Here is a 17,514-nt window from a genome sequence, read left to right as displayed (position 1 = left end):
TTTCAGTTATTTAAATCTTTAATTGATAAGAATTTCTTACCGAAACTGTAAGATTTTTGTCTATTTTTATATGACTTTGCACTTTAAAATTGTTTAAATGTGTAAGAAATATGCATTGCTTATGATCTATCATCCAACTCCAGTTTCTAGGTAGAGGTTTAATTTCAAGTTCCTCGACAATGTTATTAATTGAAAATCTTTGAATTTCTTTAACATCCACCTCCTCAAATGAAAGTTGTTCAAGTAAACTCGTGTCTGGTATAGTATTGGAAAATTGTGAATGATTATTAGCAACAAACGATTCTTCGTTTCCACTTTCCTAAAAATTGATTACATTAATTATTATTATTTTAATTATAAAGTTGTTTCTTTTTTATAAAATTCAAATTTTCTTGTCTGTTAACATTTGTACGTAAATTCAGCAAATACTTTGGAAAACAGTGCTTTTGAAATCTTTTTCTATTAGTAACTAATAATTATAATCTTGCGAGATACTGAAAGAAATTTTCAGCTGTTAACACGCTTTTATTAGCTTGGTATGTATTTATATAATGGAATCTTTGAGCGTGATTTTTATCCACTTTATAACGTCGGGATGAATTAAAATTTCACACACTGATCGAGGGCCGACGACGATACAATAATTTAATAAGTTTATCCATTTATCCCGATCAGGTTCTTCAGGATAAAGGGATGATGGTTTGTATATAGAAACCCCATGTAAATAATCTTATAGACATATATAGATCAAAGATGACTATAATGTTAATGTTACTAAGGTTTTCTTAGCTTCATGTGGTTCATAGTCTACAGTACAGGGTGGGCTATGACTTCGTGACTAACACACTCACGAAACTTCATGAGTGGCATTTCAGTGTATCCTACAACATTTTTATTTACGAAAACTTTGGAAATTGGGGCGTTAGCATAATAAAACATATGGTCGTTAACCTGACATGTTTAAGGCGTAGGTCTGAAAAAACGGCTCATGAAATATGTAGGCCAGTATGTACATTGATTTTTTTATGAATATAATAAGAAAGAATACTAATGACCTACAAAAATATTGAACCGTTTGGTGTGACCTCCACCCCCAACATGTCGGAAAACGGTGGTGTGAAAATTTATGAACAACCAGCTAATTTTTACACAATTATTTAATAAATATAAGTAAAATTAAATGTACATACTGGCCTACATATACATCAGTTTAAAGACTATATGTTTTGTTATGCTAACGCCCCAATTTCCAAAGTTTTCGTAAATAAAAATGTTGTAGGTTACACTGAAATTATAGTATTTACAAAAGAGAATTTAAAAAATTCTTCTCATAAGCAGTATCTAAGGAATGTTTCTTTATACAACGAAAATGTCAAACTATATTTGATCTTTATTACAGATTATAATTTTAAATTTAAAACGATCTGAAACTCCCTAAGAAATATTTAGTCCTAAAAATGCTGTCTTATTCAAGATAGGACTACACGATAGTATGTTTAGACCATCTATTGAAGAAAAATTTATTTCAATTTTTGTTGGGGAAAGCATATTTTAAAATAAATAAACAATACATCTTCCAAACTTTGCATGTCTAAGTTGTTAAAATTATTTAAGTTTCTTTGTATTCTCAATTAATTGCGTTTATTAACTTTTTTTGGACCATTTGTTTAGTGACTTTATTTAAGTGCTTAGGCCGTTTTCATTATGTTCATAACTATTATTCTAATTACTCGTGACTATATTTTAGTGCTTAGGTTTTAATCGTGTTTATAAACTTTGATTGTTGTTACTAGAGACTATGTTTTAGTGTTTAGATCATTTTAATCGTGATTATTAACTATTACCCCTCTAACTGTTGATTATCTAGTGTACACCAAACTAGTAATTAATAATTTTAAATATATTAATAATATAAAATGAATGCGATTTTGTTTTAAATATTGCAATAAATCATTATTATTTTAATAATATTAGTGATTTTATTTTAAAAAATTCAATTTATTTTATTAAAAGATAAATACGTACAAAAAATTTAAAAAAAATGATCAACTGGATAGAACTAATTCAAATAATACCTAATAATAACAATTGTAATTTATTGGCACCCGTGATCGGTACTAACTCTCTTATGGGATCATTGTTAGTTGATATGATTTTCAAATGCTTCAATAGAAACACGCCACTTTCTAATTTATTGAATTGTTTTGAAGACATAAATAATTAATACTTTTACCTGTTCAAAATGATTATTTACTCATACTTACATTTTTAACGTCTGATGAAAATACAGAATTTTCGTTCTCGAGTTCTGCAGCAATATTTAAGCATGGTACTGCATCTAGTTTCAAATGTCTGTGACCATAATTATGAACATATATTTTACCATCTTTTAAAGGTATTCTCATCTCTTCAATGATATCATTATTATTAAAATGTAGGCTACAAATGTATTGTGTTGGCTTTAATTCTTGCCCGATTGCTGCACTCCATTTCTCTAATGATACTATTTTCTTGAAGGGCAAGAAACATAATTGTTAAAACAAACAAAAACTCGTGAGCAGCAGAACTACACTACAAAAGTCATATTTCCTCCTCACTAATGCTTCTTATTGTTAGAAGTTTTTTTATTATTGAAATGGGGTTTGGCCTTTTCTGGTTTTTGTAAATATTAAATGTCTACATAAAAGCGCAATTCAGATACAAATTTTTAATTCCCCAACTCCATTTAGATAGACTGTAGAAGTGCGCAAAGCGTTATAAACCGCGAAAAAATAAAATTTTTCTATATAAAAAAAAGGAAGGAGTGTTGGAAAGTTGAATGCACATCGTTGATACGAAACTTACATACCAATTTTATAACCTCTAGCTCAATTTGGAGGAATTTTGAAGGTGTACAATGCCTTAAAAACAGCGAAAAAACATGATGAAATCAGAAGAGGGGGCGGGAAAATTAAGATTTTCATCTCAAAAAACCTGCATACCAATTTTCAAACATCTAGATCAATTTGAAGAGACCCAAATAGCTGAAATGAACGTCGGGAAAGGAAGCCGATAGGGATGTAGGGTTTATGTTATAAAAGCGGGAACTCATTTCAGCTATTTGGGGAAGGTTTCCAGGGAAAAAACCACTTTTTATGGCTTCAGAACAGCCCCTCAACAACTCCCCGTCAACCATCGATACAGTGCCTAAGAATATATTTCGGGGGGAAATATGACTAATGAAGGGTAACAGTAACAACAGATTATACCGTTTATACTCATGTTTATACGATACTTTGTAAATATTAAAAAATACAACTTACTTTAGGTACTTTAAAAAAACTTTTTTTCGGTGCATATTTTCGACCACTAACACAACCCTTTACTGCACAAGATCTGACCATATTTCATTTATTTAAATTTTAGATTTCATTTTCAAAATGTTTGCAAAAGCAGCTTTGAAAAGTTGACATTTAAAAAAAGACAAAAGTAAACAATAATAAAAATGACATTTAAATCAAATCACAGACTTATAACTAAGTAGAAGTAGACCTGCACCTGAGTGTTCGGATGTTAGAAAGGTACCGAAATATTTCTAAAGTCTAGTTAGTTTTTGAAAAAGGGGAGAGTACGATAACAAATCGAAAATGAAGAGTACCAATTTTCGAGTTCAATGTCTGCCGAATATATTCTGTTCTTGAAATCATGTTTCGAACAGAAGTTGTTTTTTTTTTTTTATGAGGAACATCTTTGTAATTTAAAGTTTTATGTTTTAATAGCTAAAAGTTACAGTTAAACTTCTCAGTGACTTTGCAAACCAAGGTCTCTCAAAATATGAGAATTTATACAGTTTCTTTAGCTCTACAACTTTTGTATGAAACTTGTTTTCCAAAACTGTTATTTTCCGTGCTTTACTGCTGTTTTGGAATATTTCTAACAACCGATATATATTACCAAAATCAGTAAAGATATTAGATTAAATGTTAGTTAGCAACCAAGCTTAACAGTATGAATCATAAAACTTCCTTTTTTGGATCGAAGCGCCTGAATGTAAGTAAAAATTAATTCGTTATTGAAATTACATTTATAGTGTTATAAGACTCTCCTACTAACACTTATTGTAAATGTATTGAACTTTTAAATTAAGATTTCGTGCCATAATAGCATTTGAGCTTCTGCAGGTCAAGCAAATATCAATTTTAATGATTTAAATTTATTTTAACCAAACAGGTAATTTTTGTAAAATGTATTTTTAATATCCTAGAAAAAAAACGAACTTTCAGAAATTTTATTAATATATGCCAAATAATTATTTTGTTCTATTTTTTGTCAGTTCAAAATACCACTTTAGCAATATATATATTTAAATTTAAAAACAATATAATTTTAATTCCATGGAAATAAAAAAATTAAACAAACATTGGAAATGTACTTTTTGAAGACGGTACTTATTAAAGATGCTAGATATATTATCTCTTAATCGGAAACCATGTGGAAACTAGACAACATCAATAGACTATAGGTCCTAAGATACAAAAAGGACATTTAACTTATAAGTTCCGGAGTTATTTGGAGCTATTACGGCAGTAGTCTAAAACATATACAGGTCTGTAGAACACATATAAAACCTAAATAAAATTATATATCTATGGTTTCCATTTCCATTCTAGCGTTCGTCAACCTTTTCCACCCAGCGTTAGTGACATCGTAATAAAATGTTAATAATAAAATTGGTGGTGAATTAAAAAAGTTTTAGAAAATAGTTTATTGAAAATCATAACGAAATACGGAATTAATAGTAAGACGTTATAATGGATGATCAACGAATTAAAAAAGAAACACTGGAAAACGATAGTTTCACAATGGAAGAAATACTAGACAACGGCAGTTTGTGTGTTAGGATAAAACTTGAACAGGCTGTACAAGATCATGAAAATGAGGAACCTTTATGTGTGGTCAACTACGAAAAAGTTAAACTTGAACCAGAATTAAATACGGAATTAATGACTAATGAAATAACAGAAGAAAGTGTTGTAATGGAAAATGAGATAATTAAAAATGAAATATTGGAAAAAATACCAGACAATAGCAGTATTGAAATGGAAAGAATTAATGAGAATGACGATTTTTCATGTGACATTTGTAGTAAAACATTCAAAAGAAAAAGATATTTAGTTCAACACAAACAAATTCACGCTGTAGAAAAACCATTTTCATGCGATATTTGTAATAAAACTTTTACCTATCAATGCTATTTACTTGTACATAAACGAATTCACAATGAAGAAAAGCTGTTTTCATGTGACATTTGTAACAAAACGTTTAATCAAAAAGGTAATTTGATTAGGCATCAAGTGATTCACACCGGAGAGAGACCGTTTTCATGTGATATTTGTAATAAATCATTTAATACAAAAAGTTACTTAGTTCAACACAAACGCTTTCATACTCGAGAAAAACCATTTGCTTGTGATATTTGTAATAAATCATATGTTGATGAGGACAGTTTAGTACAACATAAGGGGATTCATACTGAAGAAGAGCATTTTTCATGTGATATTTGTAATAAAACATTTAAAAGAAAAAGATATTTAGAACAACACAAACGAATTCATACGGTAGAGAAACCATTTTCATGCGATATTTGTAATAAAACCTTTACTTATCAATGCTATTTAGTTGTGCACAAACGTATTCACACTGAAGAAAAGCTATTTTCGTGTAATATTTGTAACAAAACATTTAATCAAAAAAATAATTTGGTTAGGCATCAAGTGATTCATACAGGAGAGAGACCGTTTTCATGCGATATTTGTAATAAATCATTTAACACACAAAGTTATTTAGTTCAACATAAACGTTTTCACAATCGAGAAAAATCTTCTTCAGGCGATATTTGTAGAAAAGAATTTATTGATGAAAATAGTTTAGAACAACATAAAGGAATTCATAGTAAAGAAGAACTAAAAAAACTAAATACGGAATTCATAGAAGATGAGCGAATTAAAAAAGAAACACTGGAAAACGACAGTTTCACAATGGAAGAAATACTAGACAACGGCAGTCTTTGTGTTAGGATAAAACTTGAACAGGCTGAACAAGATCATGAAAATGAGGAGCCTTTATATGCGGTCAACTATGAAAATGTTAAACAAGAATCAAATACGGAATTAATGTCTAATGAAATAACAGAAGAAGGTGGTGTAATGGAAGATGGGAGATTTAAAGATGAAATACTGAAAAGCAGCAACATGACATTGGAAAATATATCAGAAAACAACAGAAATATTTATATGGAACGAACTCGTGAAAATGAAGAGCATTTGTATACGGTACCAAATTTTGAACTCGAAGAAATACGTTCAGAATTAATTATTAAAGATGAAGTATTAGATGAAAGTGTTTTAAAAACACAACGCGTACATGTTACAAAAGATCCGTTTTCATGTGATATTTGTAATAAAACCTTTAAAAAGAAACGATATTTAGCTCAACACAAACGAATTCACACTGCAGAAAAACCATTTGCATGCGATATTTGTAATAAAACTTTTACCTATCAATGTTATTTAGTAGCGCATAAACGTACCCACAATGAAGAAAATCTATTTTCATGTGATGTTTGTAACAAAAAATTTAATCAAAAAAATAATTTGATTAGGCATCAAGTGATTCATACAGGAGAGAGACCGTTCTCATGTGATTTTTGTAATAAATCATTTAATACACAAAGTTATTTAGTTACACATAGACGCATTCATACTCGAGAAAAATCATTATTATGTGATATTTGTAATAAATCATATGTTGATGAAAGCAGTTTAGCAAAACATAAACGAATTCATTATGTAGAAAAACCATATTCGTGTGAGGTTTGTGATAAAACATTTAACTATCAAAGCAGTCTAGTTACACATAGGCGACTTCACACTGGAGAAAAACCATTTTCTTGTACCGTTTGTAATAAAGCATTTTATGCTCAAAGTCTTTTAGCTAAACATAAGGAAATTCATACTAAAAACAAGCTATTTTCATGTGATATTTGTAATGAAACATTTACTCAGCAAATTTGTTTAGCTCAACATAAAAACATTCATCATAATGGGGTAGAAAAACCATTTACGTGTGATATTTGTTATAAAACTTTTACCTATAACTGCTATTTAGTTAGACACAAACGTATTCATAATGAAGTAAAGCCTTTTTCATGCGATGTTTGTAACAAAACATTTACTTTAAAAGTAAATTTAGTTAGACATGAAATAATTCACACAGGAGAAAAACCGTTTACATGTAATATTTGTAATAAATCATTTAATACACAAAGTTATTTAGTTCAACATAAACGCATTCATACTCGAGGCAAGCCATTTGTATGTGATATTTGTAATAGAACATATACTGATGAAAAAGGTTTAACAAAACATAAACGAGTCCACACTGGAGAAATTTCATATCCATGTGATATTTGCAATAAAACATTTAATGATGAAAGCAGCTTAATAAAACATAAACGAATTCACTCTGGGGAAAAACCGTATTCTTGTGATGTTTGTAATAATACCTTTTACCATCAAAGTAGTCTACTTACACATAAACGTAGTCACTCGGATGAAAAACAATTTTCTTGTGATATTTGTAATAAAATATTTTACGCACAAAGTCTTTTAGCTAAACATAAAGGAATTCATACGAAAGAAAAACTATTTTCGTGTGATATTTGTAATAAAACATTTACTCGGCAAATCTATTTATCTCAACACAAACGAATTCATAATGAAGAAAAACCATTTGCTTGCGATATTTGTAATAAAACCTTTATCTATCGGTGTTATTTAAATATACATAAACGTACTCACAATGAAGAAAAACTATTTTCATGTGATGTTTGTAATAAAGCTTTTAATCAAAAAAATAATTTGATTAGGCATAAAGTGATTCACACAGGAGAGAGACCGTTCTCATGTGATATTTGTAATAAATCATTTAATACACAAAGTTATTTAGTTACACATAGACGCATTCACAATAAAGAAAAACCATTTTCTTGTGATATTTGTTCTAAATCATTTACCAATGAAAGTAAATTAGATAAACATAAACGTATTCATCACAATAGAGAAAGATCATTTGAATGTGATATTTGTAATAAAACATTGACTACTAAATATAATTTAATTATCCATAAACGTATTCACAATAAATAAAAACCATTTTTATGTGATATTTGTAGTAAAACATTTACTCGGAAAGGCGATTTAATTCAACATAAACTGATTCACTCTGGAATAAAACGGTTTTCATATGGCATTTGTTATAAAGCATTTAGTAATAGACGCAGTTTAGTCAAACATAAACAAGTTTCAAACAAAAATTCATAATTGAGAAAACGGTTGGCATGTGATATTTGTCATAAAATATTTAACCCCGTATTCGTGGTTGGCCCTTATATGTTAAGGGCCCACATTGGCTTTTTCTTTTTGCTGCCCATCTAACAAATAAACTATGACAGTTTTCCATAGGCAAATGAAGTGATATATTTGGGAATACACTTAGAAAGCTTACAAAGCGCAAACATATATGCTCTAAGGAAAACAAACTAAACTTAAAATTATATAATAAAATAGATAATAAATAAAGTGCTTGCTAGTGTATAAAAACAATTCTTAAACCTGAGTGAATTTATGGGGAACTGCTAGCAATAGTAACATTGAAATTCTTCAAAAGGTTTCAATTAAAATTGTTTCGATCAATTATTGTATCTAGTCTTACAGTGTGTGAATCAAAAACCTGTTAGACAATAGAGGTGTGAATTTCCTTCTAGGTGTGAATTTCCTGAATTGCTATCCTAGAACTGAATCCACATCAATTTAAAAATCGATTCTGGCAACAAAAAAACACTAAAAATATTAGAAAATTGCCGAACATTTTTAGAAATTGATAGCGATTCCAATTTTTGAATTTCTCTAATTATTTTTATGTTTTCTGTGTTTCTAAGAGATATCTTTCCGGCTCTTGCTAACTACTTCAGCAACAAGCGAAAAAAACTTTTTATAAAAATACTAATAAATACTTAAAAAATTTCCCTTCCTGATTACTGTTTATTGTATTAGTTATAATAAAGTACGCATTATAAGTCAGTTAAAAAATTTTCTGTAAGAAAATTTTCCATTTTTAAAATATTGCTTGCTCGAAATTGTATATTTGGTATAAGATAAATTCATTAATTAAATTTGTTATAATATTAATGTTCTTTGAAACTTTTATTTTTCAGGATTAAAACTCTCGAGTTTACGGATTAAAAAAATCGACTGTTTATTATACCATGTATATATGTAATATATATCATGTTATACTAAGTTTAGTCCCAAGTTTTTAACGCTTAAATATATTGATGTTATGAACAAAATTTTTGTATGTGTTTATAAAATTACCTAATTATTACACTTCCGGTTTTCTGTCTGTCCGTCTGTGAACACGATAACTCAACAACGAAAAAGACATCAAACTGAAATTTTTATAGCGTGCTCAGGGCGTAAAAAGTGATGTCGCGTTGATAAATGAGCAACATAGGTCAATTGGGTCTTGGATCCGTAGGACCCACCTTGTAAACCGTTACAGATAGAACAAAAGTTTAAAAAGAAAAAAATGTTCCTTATAAAAAAATAAACAACTTTTGTTTGGAAAATTTTTTCGTAAATATCACTGTTTACCCGTGAGGGAATATCAGTAATGTATGTGTGACATGTATGCATGTGTAATGTGACAGTGTAATCAACACTGTCTATACATGGTATTTCAACAATTAACTCAATCAATTGTTTATTTTCACTTGTTTAATTTTTTTTGGAAAATAAATCCACTAATAACTTAATATGGGATGTCAATGCATTAAAATGCCCGTCTATATTAACGTTTTTTAATGCTTTTCTATGCATTAAAATGACTTATCAATGATTAAAAAGTTAAAAAACGCGAACAGTTTCATCATAAAACAAATGATAAAAAAGATTCGAGAGGGTTTACTTTATTTGAAACTGAAACGTGTAGGCAACTTTTATGAATGAAATCAAATGTTTCATTTTCTTCCTTGAAATTTTGTCCAAATTTGAGAGCTGTTGGCGATATTCGTGTCAATATTTTCAACCGCATTCTTTGTTTTTCCAACATTTTAACAATGGATAAGTTATCTCCACATTCCCAAAATTCGTCGTCTCATGGCTCGTGAGAATGTATTAGCCACTGTAGATCATCATCTGAGCCGTAAACAGATAATTAGAAGTTTTTTCTAACTGTTACTATAATCAGTTTACAATCTGACGGAAATTACAATATTACGGTGACATATATACGTCTAAATCTGATTGTTTAGATTTTAAACAAGCAATCAACATGATTTTTGCATTCGATTTCTGCAAAATTTAAAAAAAATGTTTCTGTAAGTAGGCATGTGCCCCATTTTCAGCTGTTCATCTGCATGCCTAGACATCATAACTCAAAAGAGATTGTAAGCTGGAAATTTATAGCGTGTTCTGCATATGTTAGAGTAATTTTGAGTTCGTAAATCAGCAAAATTGGGCAATTGGGTCAAGTAAAAAACATTAACCGGTAAAAGGGTATTAATCACAAAAACATCTGATAGCTTGCAAAAACGTTATTTGTTTTGTTTGAATGCGTTGCTAAGATACGCAATTGAATTATATACTGTGTTTGTCAAATGTTTATATGATTAACACAATTTTAAATAAAATGTCGTCTCTAAACATTAGACCTGTTTTTACAATTGATTTAAATCATACAATTCTAATCGGAAAAGTTACAATTGGCAAATATGATGGCACACATCCATGTTTAACAGCCGTTACAAACTCCGATAAGGTTGGATAAATCACTTAAAAATTTAAAGAAAAGAAAAAAAGCAACAAATCATTTTTTTTAGATTTTAATACATAGTCCACATAGAAGATCAGCTCTGGCTACGGGACGTATAACATGGTCACATGCAAACAAAGAAGTGGCATTTTTAAACATGTCACAAACAATTACGGCTATTTTAGCTGCAAAAGTTTTACCAAATGATGAACGTGATATGCTTATTATAGGTAATGTATATACAAATGTGTAGCAGCTTTTGCCTATACAAAATATAATCATTTATTTGCAAATGACAACAAAGTTTCACTCATTTATAGACTTATTTCTATTTTTATAGATTTTTTTTCTCTCCAAACAAATTTTAAAAGAACTGTAAAAGTTTATACATTTTTAATAGTTACCTACGTTATTTTCTCAAAAAATAATACAAAACACGTATAGAGCACATGTATCATTTATTTGGTTTTAATACGATACCTTGACTATCGTACTATTCCTCGTTCTGAAATAACCCGTGAAGCATTTTTTTTTTTAATCTTTAAGTTCGCCTGAAATTGTATCTATATAAGTATGTATTATTTAAATATGTGCTATTGAATACGGATCAACGGCTACGTCAAGGTTGTCTGGGGGAGTGTACTGAGTTTCATTAAAAACCTCTACGATTAGTTCATTGCACTTGTCATGACCAGGTTTCATAAGAAACAAAATTGAGGGAGGATAAGCAGCATCTTTGTATAATACCGAAAGCAGCCATGGATCCAAAGCCCATAGAACCGACAGCCCTGTGAAGGGTGCTGCATTTTAGAAGAACTGATTTTTTGGTCCATTTAGAGTAATCTTTCTCAAATTGAGCGATAACGCCCCTTTATTTGCTCTAGAACGGAACGATTCTACTTGAGTATCCGAGCCTTTGAAGGGGTAGTAGAAGAGATAACGTTCTCTTATCGATGCTGGAGACTTTGAATAATGTATAGTGAATATATAATCAATTCCATCAATTTATTTGATTTCATCCATTAGTTATTACATTATTTAAACAAATACCTACCATACATATTATAGCCAGTCTGGATTTACAAAGCAGACAAAAACATTGAAAATTTCAGGATGTGTCCGTGTGGATATGCGCCACGGACGAAGCAATATTCACAAGACATTTGGGTAGCATGTAGTAGATAAAGAAAAACGCAGCGTGTGAAAGCTATTTTTTGAACTTTAGAAAGTGTGGTGGTGGGCAATTAAGTTTAAGAACCTTTGGTTTTAGAGTATTTTATTTCATCGGTATCCGTCACATTTTGAAAATATTCCACACTACGCCGTCGCGGGGGTAGTGCTGAATGGGATGTCCCAAATACTCCATCGACGATAAATCTCAGCCAAAATTTGTGTGAAATAATGATGTTTACAAGTAATTTTTGGTTGTGTTGTTAAAGTATTGTTTAGTTCAATACTGAACTGATCAGCATCCTTCTCCAATGACGTTCCGCTTAGACGTTGAGGCTTAGTGTAACTGTACGCCAATGTCTTCTATCTTCCTGTGGAGAGATCGACAAGCTATGATTGAACTTACAGTTATCCTGTTAGCCTTAAAGTAGCTTTGTTTTTAAAAAATAAATTCCATTAATATTCAAGCAAATAATTATTGGTAGGTTCGCCATCGCACATTCTGGTATATAATGTGCATGATAATAGAGACATATTTTATAAAGAATGTGTAAATGGCGTAAATGCAATTACCGTTGGAAATTTTGGTCTAAGTACTACACCAAATAATAAAAATCAATTGATATTTGTTGGTGGTAATTGTTCAATACATGGCTTTGATCATAGTGGTAATGAAATATTTTGGACTGTAATTGGTGATAATGTCACTGATATGATTATTTATGATTTTAATAACGACGGCGAAAATAAAGTAAGTATTTTCAGTGAGGTACTTGGATTTTAATTTCATTTATACAGCTAGTTGGCGAGACAAAGGAGTCAAGGAGAGGGGATCTATCCAGAACGGATGTTTAAGACACTAGCGAAAATTATTGTTATCGAATCATCAGGGAGATGACTCCCCTTAGAGGAGCCAGTCGTGCGGCAAAATGGTTGAAAAACAACAAGCTCATTTTGATCAGAAGAATTTCGCAAAAAACAAAATTTGACAAGCAAGATTATGGATAACCACAATTAGAAAAACTAGGATGTAATTAAAATGGGTGTTGCAATGTCTGTAGTCTGGGCATTGCCAATTGAATTCCACATGTTTATTTCCAAAACTTTAGACTCATTTACTTTGTGAAAAGTCTCGAAAAAGCAGCTTTTTGTGATTTGTATCGCTTCTGACCTCTGTAGAATTTTTTAGCTTCATTTGCTTATAGTAGTACCTGTCAGCATTATTCATCCTCACGGAGCTGTAGTTTATTCCTGAATGTTTTCCTTGTAGTATGCAGTTTTTGAGCTATTCCCAAAAATAGGAATCCTGTTTTATTTTTATTTATTTATAAATTTTGCAATTCTTTATAAACGAATATGAAACTTTCGCACACTTTTCCAGTCCTTTTTGTATCAAAACAGTCGTCGACCATATTTTAATGAGGTTTAATTTTCAATATTTTTAGTTGGTTGTAGGTTCAGAAGATTTTACCATACGTGTTTTCAAAAATACAAACGTAATATCAGAATTACATGAAACTGAAACTGTGAACACGTTATCAATATTACCTGATCATCGATTTGCCTATGGTGTGGGTAACGGAACAATTGGTGTTTATGAACAAGATATTCGACTTTGGCGTGTTAAGGTTTAATATTTATTGAGTCTAAATACACGCGAACGTTAAAAATGACGTAAAATTATTTAAAGTGTATTTTTAGCAATCCACTATATGTTAACTAAAAAGCGATGTAATTTTAAAAACTCTGTTCGGCATTATGTTTTGCTATTTAAACGCTCATTTAAAAAATCTTTGTGCGTATAAATTAATTAGCGTTCGTGTATCCTCAAGTAAAATTTTTGTTATTTTAGCATAGCTCGGTAAATATAAAATTTACAATGTTTTAGTCGAAAAATAATGCCATTGCAATACGGAGCTTTGATTTATTGGGTCATGGATCTGAACAATTAATAACTGGATGGTCAAATGGGAAAATTGATGTACGTACGATACAAACAGGTGAGGTATTATATAAAGAACATTTTGGAAAATCAATTGCTGGTATTGTGGAAGCTGATTATCGTGGTGTTGGAAAAGCTGATTTAATTTGTATAACAATTGAAGGCGAAGGTAAAAATATATACAAAAATAACTATCATTCTTATGTAAAAATAAGAATTTTACTTTCACAAATTAGCTTAGAATAGGAAGCCATCTTTTCAGATTACAATCGAAAACTTAACGGCAAATCATGAGGCAAGGAAATTCAGTCGTACATATTCTAGACTACATCGGGCACGAGAACGAATTAAAAAACGTTTTTATCAAAATCCAATTAATTGATTTTAAGTCAAATCCTTTTTAAAATAACTTTTACGGTATATCTTTTAGTACGTGGATACGCAACAAGTCCAACAATGATTGTAACTAGTACAAGCCATTTAAGCGAGAATGAGATTATCAGTGATTTATTTACGAGAAAACAAACATTATTGCTAGAGTTACGGCATTATGAAGGAAATTTAAAATTTAACAATGATTTAGAAGGGCAATCAAATCGAACAGGAATTATTCAGGATAATGTCGGTGTAATACCAGCAAATACACGTCTTCAAATTGGTATAAACATTTATTTTACGTCTTTTATAAACAAAGCATTTTTTTTTTATACGTATATTTGAATTCTAAGGAATTTCCACCGAACTAAAAACAAGCAAGCCACATGTGGATATATCAATTTCAACAAATAATTCAACAATTATTCGGGCTGTAATGATTTTCGCTGAAGGTATATTTGAAGGAGAGACATTAGTTGTACACCCTAAAAATACACAACTAGCAAGTATGATTCGAATACCAATTTATCCGCCAAAAGATGTGCCTGTTGATATTCATATTAAAGTAATTATTTATTACCTATATTTGATTTGTTTGTAAACTGTACATCTAATCACCAAATAAATTTCAATACCCTCAGAAAATTTTTTCCAACATTTTTTTGTTTAAGGCTTTTGTCGGTTATCCAGATAGCATACAATATCACGTATTTGAATTGACAAGACAATTACCCAAATTTTCTATGTATGCTTTATTAACGGATGATGAAGTTCTGGAATATACTAGAAAATTGAATACACAATCGAAATTATTTGATAGTTATGTTGAATTTCGGGTAAATGAACGTTTACCCAGAATTTGTATATGGATTAATCAAAATTTTCTTTTGCCAATTGATGTGGAACCAGATATGGGATTGGATCCAGAAAAAAGTAAGATACAATTTAGACAAAAACATAACAAAGTTAGAAACTTCCTTGTGGAAATATTTCAAACGAAAGACTTAGAAAGTTTTACTAATTCTGAAAAACTCTTTTTTTTGTATTAGTAAGACCTTTTAAATCTTTTGGCTGAAATATTTCCACAAGGGCTTGCATTTTTGAAAAAAATATTAAAAATATGGAAACCCTATAAATATTAATAGATTTTAACTTTTTATTTAGGATTTGAAAATTATAAATTTCCAGCCTTTCCATAATAGTCGGTTTAAGTTGGGAGTTGTGTTGTCTTGCAGACAATATTTCTGTATACAAATTTCAAAGTTTATACAGAGTGGTTTAATTTATAATAGCAGGGCTTTATTAAATGATAGAATACGTTAAAATATTGGTTTTTTTCAATACACTATATTCCCATAGCCGAAAAAGCATACCTTTGCAAAGAATCCTGAAGTGAATTTGAAACTACCATTAATTTAACGTTATGTATTATTTGATAAAATTCTGCTATTATAACTAGGGTATACAGTCCTAGGTTGAAAAAAAAAAGAGTAAAATAATATTTTTTTTTATTTAAAAGCGCCAGATTTTATATTAACAATGATTGCATTACGTACGAAATCATTGCTACGAATTCAAGTAGACATTTCTGGTAAATTTCGTATAAGTACTGAAGATATGTTATTAGCAACAGATTTGATACAATCTCTAGCAGTATTTTTAAATCTTAGTGAATTGCAGGTAAATTTCTTTATTGGTAATTCATTACAAGAAGTATCTTTTAAAAGATAATCAACGTAATTTTTTTACGAAAAATTGTGTCCATGAAAAACATTTTTCAAGTACATATTTCTTGTAATGAATTACCATTTTTTTTTATATTTTACTATAATCTCTTTTAAAATTCCTCTTCAAGTAACTATCCTTTTTTTTTTTAATAAAAAGGTGAAAGCATCATTTCCAAAAGATGAAGAATTATTACGCAGTCTATTTGATAAATTAATCCAACTACAAAATGTAAAATTACATTTAGGTACTGATATTGCTGATAAATTGGGACAAATCAGAGAATTGGTATTGCGTGCAGAAGATGCTCGTTTAAATGATTTGTAAGACGAACATTTTAAGATTTAATAATTATCTTCTCTAAATTGCATAACTACTATGTCTTATTTTTAGAAAGGAAACTGCAAAGCATTATAATCAATTAAAAATTATAAACGAAGAATTAATCACTGGTTATAATATACGATTATCAAATTACAACGAATGCCAGGATACAATTAAAAAAATTAATTTAATTATTCAACGTTCATCTCGATTACGGGGTAATTTAAATTACAAATTTATTATGAATTATTCTACATGAGATAAAAGATAATATCCATTGTCTTTATATATATCCAAAATAATGATGTGTTTTCATAGATTTTTCCAAAAATAGTAGGTGGAAATTAAAAAAAAACTATTCAAATTAAAGTTAAAACCTTATTAAATTATTGAAAAAAAAAAAAACCTTTTGTGCCCGATTAATTAACGATGTATGAGCACGGTAGTGGTGACACAAATTAAAAAAATATATATTTTCAATTTTGATGGTGAACTATGTTATAACTTGACCAGATATCGAACAATTTTGTTCTTATTTTCGTCTGTCTATATTCATGAAGTTATAACAAAATTCATCATCAAAGTTGAATAAATTTCAACCAATAATCTAAAATTGTCTTAGCGCTCGTACTGCCTTAACAATAAATTTTAATGTCATTTTCATTGTGTCTATAATTTTTTTCAGTTGGAAAATATGCAAGCAATGTTGTAAACGCTTGTAAAATAGCAATTAAAAACAATAATGTGGATGCTTTAATTAAAATAATGCGGTTGGGAGATGCTTAAATAAAGTTTAAAAATATAAATGGAACACTTACGAAGCGAAATTCTGCTTTCGGTGTTGAATTTCTTTTGTCACCATGGTACAATCATTTGAAAATGTCGAATTTTCGAAATAATCTTCAATGATTAATATATTAATTCATAATTTTTATTAAATCAGACGTAAAAAACATAAATAGTTTATTGCGCTTGAGATTCTTTAAAAATTATTTCTGAATTTTAACATTCGCAAAAACATTTTACGATATTTGGTAGATTATTTCACTTTTCCCCATAAGAATTTTAAATATGTGAAAGCGTTTGAAAGGTGCAGGAATTATTATTGAAGAAGTCAAATATTTAAA

The 17,514-nt window shown here is 29.3% G+C and overlaps 1 protein-coding gene across 1 annotated transcript; it reads left to right on the top strand.

Moving 5' to 3' along the window:
- Positions 1-859: 859 nt before the first annotated feature.
- LOC123297661 (Bardet-Biedl syndrome 2 protein homolog) lies at positions 860-17,236 on the top strand. The gene is made up of 13 exons (XM_044879446.1): positions 860-876; positions 10,749-10,857; positions 10,919-11,081; positions 12,507-12,772; positions 13,467-13,649; positions 13,910-14,132; positions 14,394-14,621; positions 14,692-14,903; positions 15,010-15,271; positions 15,858-16,018; positions 16,223-16,386; positions 16,457-16,605; positions 17,073-17,236. The coding sequence occupies exons 1-13, from the start codon at positions 860-862 to the stop codon at positions 17,171-17,173; spliced, it is 2,238 nt and encodes a 745-aa protein (XP_044735381.1). The 3' UTR covers positions 17,174-17,236.
- Positions 17,237-17,514: the final 278 nt, after the last annotated feature.

The sequence above is a fragment of the Chrysoperla carnea genome, chromosome 1, assembly GCF_905475395.1.
Source record: "Chrysoperla carnea chromosome 1, inChrCarn1.1, whole genome shotgun sequence".
Taxonomy (NCBI): domain Eukaryota; kingdom Metazoa; phylum Arthropoda; class Insecta; order Neuroptera; family Chrysopidae; genus Chrysoperla; species Chrysoperla carnea.
The sequence above is the reverse complement of the archived record's forward strand: the minus strand, read 5'-3'. Positions and strand labels throughout refer to the sequence as shown.

Excerpts from the sequence above, each read along its gene's own strand:
- LOC123297661 (XM_044879446.1), top strand. Across the intron at positions 16,387-16,456 it reads GATGCTCGTTTAAATGATTT|AAAGGAAACTGCAAAGCATT; the intron begins GTAAGACGAACA and ends TCTTATTTTTAG. Across the intron at positions 16,606-17,072 it reads ACGTTCATCTCGATTACGGG|TTGGAAAATATGCAAGCAAT; the intron begins GTAATTTAAATT and ends AATTTTTTTCAG.